The sequence below is a fragment of the Puntigrus tetrazona genome, chromosome 14 (assembly GCF_018831695.1).
Source record: "Puntigrus tetrazona isolate hp1 chromosome 14, ASM1883169v1, whole genome shotgun sequence".
Lineage (NCBI taxonomy): Eukaryota > Metazoa > Chordata > Actinopteri > Cypriniformes > Cyprinidae > Puntigrus > Puntigrus tetrazona.
In genome coordinates, this window is record NC_056712.1 from 21496313 (window position 1) to 21506586 (window position 10274).

General features: G+C 36.4%; 2 protein-coding genes and 1 long non-coding RNA gene across 3 annotated transcripts; 1 reads left to right on the forward strand and 2 right to left on the reverse strand.

The window, feature by feature from the left end:
* Positions 1-32: 32 nt before the first annotated feature.
* On the reverse strand, positions 33-7050 carry LOC122357835. Its single transcript, XR_006252537.1, has 3 exons — positions 6600-7050; positions 563-681; positions 33-228 (listed from the first exon to the last, which is right to left on the reverse strand). It is a non-coding gene; the product is annotated as an uncharacterized LOC122357835 (long non-coding RNA).
* On the forward strand, positions 2843-8553 carry clic2 (chloride intracellular channel 2). The gene is made up of 6 exons (XM_043257428.1): positions 2843-3059; positions 4949-5058; positions 5462-5587; positions 6173-6273; positions 7057-7226; positions 7339-8553. The coding sequence occupies exons 1-6, from the start codon at positions 3006-3008 to the stop codon at positions 7495-7497; spliced, it is 720 nt and encodes a 239-aa protein (XP_043113363.1). The 5' UTR covers positions 2843-3005; the 3' UTR covers positions 7498-8553.
* On the reverse strand, positions 7954-9690 carry urp1 (urotensin-related peptide 1). The gene is made up of 4 exons (XM_043257430.1): positions 9386-9690; positions 8924-9025; positions 8770-8810; positions 7954-8677 (listed from the first exon to the last, which is right to left on the reverse strand). Exons 1-4 carry the CDS (start codon positions 9486-9488, stop codon positions 8531-8533), a joined length of 393 nt encoding a protein of 130 aa, XP_043113365.1. The 5' UTR covers positions 9489-9690; the 3' UTR covers positions 7954-8530.
* Positions 9691-10274: the final 584 nt, after the last annotated feature.

Below are 10274 nucleotides of genomic sequence, written 5' to 3' on the forward strand. Positions count from 1 at the left end.
CTCTCCAAGAAAAAAAAACTCAAAACAAGAAATGATCTTTCCTGAGTGTGAGTATTTAGTATTATTTTTCCTTTGCTTGTGCTGATGTACGGGGACATCAGTGGGCTCGTGATCAACATTTGGGGTCCTGTTTCAGGAGATAAAACAAGGATTTTCCAACTGTGTGTTCCCAGCTGCTGGATGTCCTGTAGATAGCCTATCATCTGAGGATAAGTGCTTCCTCTTAGCCTGGAGAAGAGAGGTCAGTGGTTAGTGAGTGCATCACATTTATGTATTCCAAAAACACCAGAAAAAGCAACTCTGTCTCCATAGCAACTAAGTACTTATAGCTGGAGTCTTGCGCTAGTCGGCTATAAAGACGTTATCTGAACATATGCTGCCTATTCAGCAGAAGACAGTAAATGCGTAGGACTTTCTATATGCCGTGTCTTATAGCTTTCTCAGCAATCAGTTAATACAAACACCCTCCCAGAGTCAAAGAAATTCCACCCCCACATATGAGACTGGTCTAGTGCCTGATAGGAATGTTTGTGAATTAAACGCCGTACAATAAGGTGCTGACCTTTGACATGTTTGCTTAGTGACTGCGGAGGGAACATCTGATTAGAGGCTTAGTCTTGCATCCTTACAGCTCATCAACTCCATAGTGATTCCTTGTTCTGTGGTATATTCTTTGCGGTGCTGCAGTATAACAGGAATATAAACAGCTTACAGCTCGGATCTGTTAGTCATAGTATCCTGTTGGCTCCAGGAGGAGGGAGGACGCTGGTTAAACTGGCACAGCTCATTTCCTGTGCTCACTTAATTTCCAGGATTTGTTAGGAGTTTCCATGTCAGGTTCTTGTTTTGTATACACACACACACACACACACTACAGTATTACCACCAGCCTCTTTATATTTAAAGAGATAGTTCACCCAAAATTAAAGAAATAACATAATCCTTAAAAAAAAAAGCATATTCAGTCAAATGTCAGAGCTAACATATCTTCCAAATATTTCTTCTACTAATCAATCACGGGTTGACAGGCTTTAACATTAATAATATAGTAGTTAGTTGTACACTATATTGTTTATTCATCTTATTTTATCTAACATGAAGGTAAGTTTTTATTTCAAATTCATTAACTAGGTAAATAACTAGAGGAATAATAACGTGCGGTAAAATGATTTACACTACAAATCAAATGTGTTGACAATTCCAATAATGCATAAAAATAATAAGAAATACAAGTTTGCAAGGTAAAGGAACAGAAAAGGCTATTCTGTACAGCTAAAAATGACTGGAAACAGATGATATCAGAAAGCTCACATTTATGAAACGAATAGTTGCATCAGGTTTTACAATATTTGCTATATTACAAAAAAATACGCTTTAAAATTCTAGCTTGACAAACTAGGTAATTTACTTTCCTTATATGAAAAAAACTGAATGGACTTTCTATTAAACAAGTCATATAGTTTTCAAACTATTAAACATTTAATGATTCATTAATTTATAGTTTTGACTGTCCCTTTAAAATGGTCCACTTTTAACAGTCTTTGTGAGGGGAAAAAAACCCATTCTCTTACTATTTTTGAGGTCCTTTTTTTCTAAAATAGTCAGGTGCTTTTTACGCTAATATTGTTTCAAACAAGCGTGAATTCCCCAAAATGATGCAATGCATATATATATCATCTTAATATACCATCTGTGTGCCAAATGAGGAAACGAAACTCTTTCCCATTAGTGTTTATTTAAGAGGCTGAAAACATATTTAATGTTTTAAGGAATGACTCTGTCACTATAATTTGTAGGACTGTTTAGTCAGTTGGTATAAGAGATTAATTTTTTTAGTGCAGGTTTTTCTGAGAGTGTTTCCATGTTAGCACAGTTATGAGAGGAAGACATGAGATGACAGAATTATTTCCTCTGACTCAATCTGCGTCTGTGACTCAAGAGGACTGCCAGGGAATGAGGGGAACTACCTATTTGTTTAAAATGAACCAGTCCCTTGAGAATGAACACAGACCCACACCCTCATTTGTCCATTAACACAAAACTATGTGTATCTTAGCAACGGACTTCTGTAGTTTAATATAAATTTTACATACTATATACTCACTCTACTATACACCCTATATATATATATATATATATATATATATATATATATATATATATATATATATATATATATATATATATATATATATATATATATATATATATATATATATATATATATTCAACTGAGGACATCCCCGAATGTTCCCCAAGGGATGCAGCTTATATTTTGAGTTTAAAAACTTAACACGGGCCACACGTTCTCCTGTGTCTCAACTGATTTCAAAAGTGAAATCGGGTTGCTTTTGAAAGTTTTACCAGGGGTTACTGGAAGTTAGAAAAATTCCAAAGAAGAAGAGAACATGAAAAATGGCATGAGTCAGAATCACAAATGAACTGAATCTTTCAAACACAGAGAAGTGACTTAGCTCAGTGGTCTGACAAGTTGTCTTAAAAGTGAAAGTTAAAGTGGATCGACTGATTTACATTAAACAGACCCTACATCGCACCACTGAAAGAAGCACATTGTGGCCGAACATATGGGAGGGAGGAGTGTTAGTAAGACGCCAGTTCCAGCAGAAACGCGCGTCTGTGTCGAGCGTTAATAGTCCACACGAGCGGAATGCGGCCCCTGCTTCACACCTGAGATAACACTGTGACGTTTCTCCTGAGTGTAAATTCATGCGGGATCAAATGAAAAGCTATTTTTGAGCTCTCTGTCACATTCTGGCAGCAGAGTTATATAGTTGAGGTCACGCCCATACTCTCTAACCTCCCTCCCTCTCGACTTTTAAAGTCTGTAGCCGGAGGGAGACAGCAAACAGCAAGAGTCTGACTAACTTTCACACATTACAGCTGCTTACCAAACTCTCAGGGAATTCTTCAACTCTCTGGCAATTTCTGGAATACTTTTCACAGAGGTCTGGACTAACTAATATCGTTTTCCCGCTGAAAAAACAATGGCACTGCGGCAGGACTCAGATAAAGAACCACGAATTGAGCTCTTCATAAAGGTCAGTTTTTTAACTCTAGTTGTAGTTGGTCAGATACCGTTATTGCAAATTAAAATTATTTAAATCCAAATATTAAATATAAGTATTAAGTAAAAATATATCGCAAAAAGTGTAAATATATAATAAAAATAAATTTAATAAAAATAAAAATATTAATATTAATAATATAAAGAATGTCAAAATCAATAATTTAAGTATAAATATTGAGGTGCGGATGTGTCAACAGAGCATGTGCAATTGTGATTAGGCTCATTATTATGTAATCCTTATTGCTGGAATCCTTAATGATGTTATAAGCTAATAGGCTAGTAACTTTTTATTGAATTGTTTAGTTGATACAATCGTTTATGTACATCTACTTCTTGAGCCAGTTGGATTTATACTCCATCAGTGCTTTCCGTTTGGGAAGGTTTTTATTTGGGCAGCATGAATCAGAGGTTGACACAGTCTGCTGACACATGTACTACTGAAAAAAATTGGATAGCGTGGTTGATGTATAACTGTTCTCTCTTACGCTGCTCTTTATCAGACATACAGACAGGACTGAGGTCATCTTATCAACACAAACACGCACGCACACACACACACGCAAAAAGACTGACAGCTCCCTGTCGTCACACCCATTAACATGCTCACATTTCCTACACTGTCGATCCCGTTAGCGTGCTCTACCAGTTTAGCTACAGTTCATAAACTAAACGAGTAAGATGTGGATGAGTGCTGACCTTTAGATCCCAAATTTCTTCAAAGTTTTGTAGAGGGTCACTAGGTTATTTATAAATCGCTTGTTTGTGTTCTTATTTTAAAAAGATGTGCATATGGGCGATAGAAGCATTGTGCAGATCTGTTATCTCCCTCTTCTAGACAATTCCTGCTTTTCCTCTATTTGGATCAAGCTCTTGAATTGTCCACCCACACCCACACAATACATGGGCTATTTACGTCCTATTCTTTTTAAAGGGAGGGACACATTTAGTTAAAAATAAAAGCTATCCATTAATAATAACAATAATAATGCTGGGGGTCTCAGACTACATTTATGTATATTTAAGAAAATTGTTTGTTTAAAAAAAGTGTCTGAAACACTATGTAAACATAGAATTCTAAAACAATCTGTAATGACTTTAGGGGTTTTTTACTGGTATTTTGGACAATGAAACGTGTTGTGTTTTAGGGTTATATGAAATAACCTTAACCTTAATGTCCAGATAATATCCTGGATGGAAACCAGTACCTGCCGATAATATTCTGTTTTTCTGCATTTATTTTCCCAAACAGTTTAACATATCTGGATACCTGGAAAGTTGCGGAGAAAGCAAAAAAAATTTAATAAAGTAGTGTTTAAAAGTTTACATTGGTTAAAAATGACAGTAAAGACATCAACAGAACTGTTTTCAGCATCGATACTAATAAAAACTTCTTGAGTGCCAAATCTGCATATTAGAATGATTTCTAAAGGATCGCGTGACAATGAAGACTAGAGTAAAAGTGATAACAAGAACTGTAATAATATTTCACAACATTGCCCACACCCTCATGTCTTTCCGAAATATGAAAAACAATATAAACAGCACCGAACCCCACTGGCTTTGGTTTACTGACACTGACACATTCTTGTACGCTAACATCTTTTTTATGCGTCACAAAAAAAAAGCTCTCAAAACACATGAGGGTAAGTAAATGACAACTTAATTTTTTGGGTCATCTAAATTAAAAAAAAAAAAAAAAAAACATGGAAAAAATGAGAAATGAAAATAAAGGCTAATATTATGTGGGTTATTAATCATTTGTATTTATTATACTATTTATAATATCTGATTATACTTAGTGTCTATTCTGTGAATAAGTGGTACTGACTGGATTTCTCTTCTTTTTTTTTTCATCTCAAGGCCGGTCATGATGGAGAAAACGTGGGGAACTGTCCCTTCTGTCAGAGACTCTTCATGGTTCTTTGGCTGAAAGGAGTCCGGTTTACAGTAACCACTGTTGACATGAGGAAGTGAGTGTCAAATTAAGCTTTCATATCTCTGAAACACGACGATAAGGCTTTCTAATGGAATGGAATTCAGTAGACAAATAGTGAAATCTGAGGAACTGTGGGCCAGCACCGAATTTGATAACACTGGTGGAGGATAATGTACTACAAACAAGATCAAGGCAGTGAGAACTTTCCCACTGCACTGTTCCCATCTAAATCTTCTAAAGCATTTGCAGCTTTCTCCCATTTACCAGCTGGACACTCCCACGTCCATGCGCTCCGAGTGATTAAACTGAGTTTAATATTGTTTTAAAGCAGCTTTAATCACAAAGACTCTCGGCATACAATAAATGACTTCATATTGACCATGTCCGCACCCTGTGGTTTAAACTCCCTCTGCTTTGCTCCACCCTGTGTTGTTTAGGAAGCCAGAAGAGCTAAAAGACTTAGCTCCAGGTACCAACCCTCCTTTCCTCCTGTACAACGGCACACTGAAGACTGACTTCCTTAAGATTGAAGAGTTCCTGGAGAGCACCCTCGCCCCTCCCCGGTACCGTGCATGTCTGTTAGCTCGTGTAATGCCATATCAAACACACTTTCTTCACTCTAACAAAAAGCTTCATAAACATATTGCTCTAGTGTTATTCTTTCATAAATCAAACGGATGCACTTAAGTTATATCTGATGCATTAAGACTGCTGCAATAAATCATCTACATCAAAGACTTTCCACACGGCACTTCAGAATATTTTATTTTGAAGGATCAAAAGATATTAGAATATCAGCACTAAAATAAATAATTGTATTCAGCAAAAATGCCTTAGATTGTTCTTTAGAACTTATGTTTTACTGCAGTTATGATCAAATAGCTGTATTATTGTATTTCTGTCCACGAATGAACACATTATTGATGAACATAAGAGACTGCTGTCAAATGCATTTAAGTTTGTATAGTGCATCTATCACAAAACATTTTTTCAAATAAAACCCTATGAATAGCACGTATTACGTATATGGACTTATATGGAAGAGGTTTTTAAAATATCAGCATTGTTGTGTGAACGTTATTGGATGTGTGAAGACTGGTTATGAATATTTCTCTCTCTCTCTTTTTTTTTTTTTTTGATCCTATCAGCTATCCTCATCTCAGCCCCCGCTACAAAGAGTCTTTTGATGTTGGTGCTGACATTTTTGCCAAGTTCTCCGCGTTCATCAAGAACAGCCCAAACAATGCTTGTAAGTTTCATTCACAACCAAGACATGCATGAAACGAAAGGATTTCCTTTCTCGTTCACGCAAGACATAACCACTCGGTGTCTAGAACTACAATTGCTGTTTGCTAATTCAAAAGGCGTGTCGTGTATAAAATTTCAGTAACATTGGCGAAAAAAGTTAATTTGTCTGCTGTCAGTATCGCAGCAAGTCACGAGCTTGTTGGTCAACGCGGAGAATATCGTGCTTGAGCCGTTTCTAAGACCTTATTTGAGTAGCTAAGCACGATTGTGTGCCGTTGCTTTTATACAATAGCTCATTAGATGATAAGTAAATATTGAGTAACTTACATTATTGCGAAGAAACTTCCAAACACAGCCGCAGCTCTCCTCGACATTAACGAAGCGCCTCGACAAACCAGTTAATTGAATGATTCAATGACTCGTTTAAAATAGTCGCGTGTCTCTTCAAGATGAATCAGCTTTTTGAAAAGAATCGGTTCAATGACTGAATGGTTCAATTACTCAAGAGGACAGCAATTTTTGCCACCTACTGGATATTGAAGGGCAGGAATAGTCATTGATAATCTACAGGTGTCAGTACAGACGGGGTGATCTGTAAACAGCTAAATTAAGATTTTTTACTTTTTGTATCAAATAAAATGTAAAAAAAAATGTTGCTACATAATTATTATTCACTTATACAACACTTAGGCCCACATAATGGAGTATTCCTGTGCGTGTAAACACTGTGGATTTTCTATAATGTACTTTTACATTTTTTTCTCTCTATTTTTTAATTCCTCAGTCCACGAAAAAGCCTTATTGAGGGAGTTTAAGCGCCTGGATGACTATCTGAACACTCCGCTTCAGGACGAGCTAGATCAAAATATCAGCGTTTCCAAAAGAAAATTCCTTGATGGCAACCGCCTGACGCTGGCAGACTGCAACTTGTTACCAAAGCTGCACGTCATCAAGGTGATACACCTCTGTGGCTTATACGTTCGCAGTCAGGCCTGATTTAATAAAGCTACTTCATCTTAAATGCATATTTATAAACGTGTTCATTCTGTTCATTTTGGTTTTGTAGGTTGCTGCCAAAAAGTACTGTAATTTCGAGATTCCCTCTCAGTTCATTGGAGTGTGGCGTTACCTGCAGAATGCATATGAGAGAGAAGAGTTCAGCCAGACCTGTCCAGCTGACATTGAAATTGAGAAAGCCTATCTGAGCGTGGCCAAGAGGAACTGAATATCAGATCAATGAAGCGATATTGTGATCAAATGTTTAAATAGTGTAAATACAAGTTCTTAAGTTTATATCCATCTGCATAGTAGTAGTTCACAGGTGTGGAAATCTATTACAGTGAAGCCAAAAAAACACACCACACAGTTTGCTAATGTGCTTTTATTGTGTCTGTGCTCCTAAAGCCCATTAGATACACTAGAATACTTCTTCTGAGTGACTGCTACCGTCAAAGAGGCTTTATTCCGGGTTATAGGATCCTTTGCAAATGATCTTAAGCACAACAGTCAACAGAGTTGCTTTTAACAGCGTATCATATGTAATGTTTTTGTGCATATTTGTGTATATATGTATTTTACATTCATTAGGGTGTAATCATCGGTTATATGTAATGTATACCTTAAAGGCTATGTGTTTTAAGAATGAACTGAAAACACTGTAGAGATAAAAGTTTAGTCAAAGCACGCGCAGAACTGGAGTCAGTGAGTCATGAGGTAGTAATGGTTGTTTTGTATTAAGGGTTATTGTGATGGATGTTTGAGTCACACAGACACCACTGTTAGATGTTTAAGAAAGAGATTAAAATAAAGTTAATATCATACACGTCACACACTGATTGGATGAAAGATGGGTTTAAAAACATACATCTTACAACTCATCTGTTTTACCCAGACTATATTTTTTATTTTACAGTCTCTAGGTCAGTTTCATTCATGATAAAAAATACATTCATAATCCTGTTAGATTACTATATATATATATAAAACAATATTCACAATGTCAAACGGCAGCCGGGTGGATGTTATGGGGGAAAACAAATGCATACATGTTTAGGTGTTTGTACATAAGGTGTGCTATGCTGGTCCTCTGTCCATCTCAGCAGATTAATTCCTAGTTTGTAACACAATACTTCCAAAAACAGGCTGTAAAAGGAAGGACAAAAATTAGATTTAGTAATGCAATACAAGAAAAATATAAAGCCATTATGTTGACATTTTCTGTCTGCATTAAATAATTGTATTGTAAATTAAAACAGTCATTAAAAGAATTTTTTGCACCACATATAAGAGAACTGCTCACCTCTTTTATTGTTTTTGGGTAAGTTTTGCTCAGATCGTAGATAGCCTTGAGAACGCAGGTTATCAGCTGCTGCCAGTTTCAAGACAACTGCTTTTAAATCATCCACCTAAAGACAGAACATGCTCGTTCGTTATCTCTTTTGATTGTGTGAAAGAAAAAGAAAGAATTGCAAGTTTATAACAGAGATTAGGCTTATACCATGTTATTTATTTTGTCTTCTTGCAAAGTCTCTTTTGCACCTAGAAGGAAAGGCAAAAATATAAATGAAATAAATAAATAACATTAGGCTATAAAAAGTTTTATCTATTCTAATTACATGACGAATCTTATGTAATAAGAGCCACAATCTCACCTCTCTGGAGCAGGACGGGAAGCACAGTTTTAATGTCCCTTTGCTCCGTTAAGTCATTATTCTGTCTGTCCTCGACCTCTGCCACCAGTTTTTGAATCAGTTCTGCAAATATCAAAAATGAATCTATAAACTACATTTTCAAACTAAGTCATCACATTCAAAAACTGCTCAAAAAAGAGAGAAATCGCTAGTCAATTTAAAAAATAGCCACAAAAAATAAACAAAACAGAATGAAAACTGAAATTGTCTTCTAAAACTTATTCTATTAAACTTTATCGACTTTTTTTAGCATAATTTTCAAAAACTCTTCCATCTCCAAGTTGAATGTTTGCAGAAGAATCGAGTTACCATGTTAAGTTATCACTGATCAAGCTCACGGGGTCTTTATCAAAACCTTCCGATAATGCATTCACCACTTTCCAACATTTACACTGAAAGCAGAAAGGATGCTGATAGTCTTACCTTCTTGTTGTGGCAGCGCCGCGTCTGAATAAAGAGGCAGTGCATGAGTTCTTCGCTCAGAGCAAACCACAGCCAGAATGTAGAGCAGTGCCAGTGACAACATGTTGAGAGGTTAGCGGGTGACTTCAGTCTCCACAGTCTCCAGTATACTCTCTCCCCAGCCAGGATCTTCAGTTTTATATCTTCAGAGGCCATCTATCCTGAAGGGATCAATATTGCTCGTGTCACCCCATCTCAGTCTTAATGGTTTGACGTGACGGTTCCCTCGTCATAGACACAATTAAGGTTGTGCTGTCAATTCAGACAGAGCCTATCTCTGCTTGCACAGAGACCCCTAACAAATGTTTACTCTTCACTTTCCATCTGCGACTGCTCGGCCTCAGATTCTTTATGTCTGACATCTTACATTGCGTGACGTTTTTTTTCAAATTTCAAATGTTTTAATGTTCTGTCACAATTGTTTAATGAATCTGCGAATTGCTTTATGCCCATTCGATATTGTTTGTTTTTGGACAATTCTGTTGTCAGCGATGTTCAAAGTTAGATACTGTCACACATGCAGAGCGATCTATGGATACTCAAGAAGCCTTGTTACGCAGCAGATGACGTGCGTCCTGGGACAGTGCTATTGGTTTCTCTTTTGCTGCATTTATCAAAGTGAAAGGTATATAATATGACACAATGGTTTGGTGCCGAATGAACAAACAACATAGCACAGTGATGGATTATGTGTCTGTGTTTTTCCCGAAATTGCAAGTGGAAGTATCGGAGTATCTCTCATCTTCCACTGTCTTTGATAAAACATTGTGTTCAAAAACTGAAAGAAACAAATTAGTGAAGAACACAGTTATTTTAGGTGTACTTTGAAGGAAAACGACAAAATCAACTA

What these genes read in the sequence shown, in the direction of transcription:
- clic2 (XM_043257428.1), top strand. Translation starts at nt 3,006, where the DNA reads ATGGCACTGCGGCAGGACTCAGATAAAGAACCACGAATTGAGCTCTTC. An exon ending in GAATTGAGCTCTTCATAAAG is followed by an intron (nt 3,060 to 4,948) that starts GTCAGTTTTTTA and finishes TTTCATCTCAAG; the next exon opens with GCCGGTCATGATGGAGAAAA. An exon ending in AGCACCCTCGCCCCTCCCCG is followed by an intron (nt 5,588 to 6,172) that starts GTACCGTGCATG and finishes TGATCCTATCAG; the next exon opens with CTATCCTCATCTCAGCCCCC.
- urp1 (XM_043257430.1), bottom strand. Translation starts at nt 9,488, where the DNA reads ATGTTGTCACTGGCACTGCTCTACATTCTGGCTGTGGTTTGCTCTGAG. An exon ending in GGCGCTGCCACAACAAGAAG is followed by an intron (nt 9,026 to 9,385) that starts GTAAGACTATCA and finishes TGATATTTGCAG; the next exon opens with AACTGATTCAAAAACTGGTG. An exon ending in AAGACAAAATAAATAACATG is followed by an intron (nt 8,678 to 8,769) that starts GTATAAGCCTAA and finishes TTCTGTCTTTAG; the next exon opens with GTGGATGATTTAAAAGCAGT.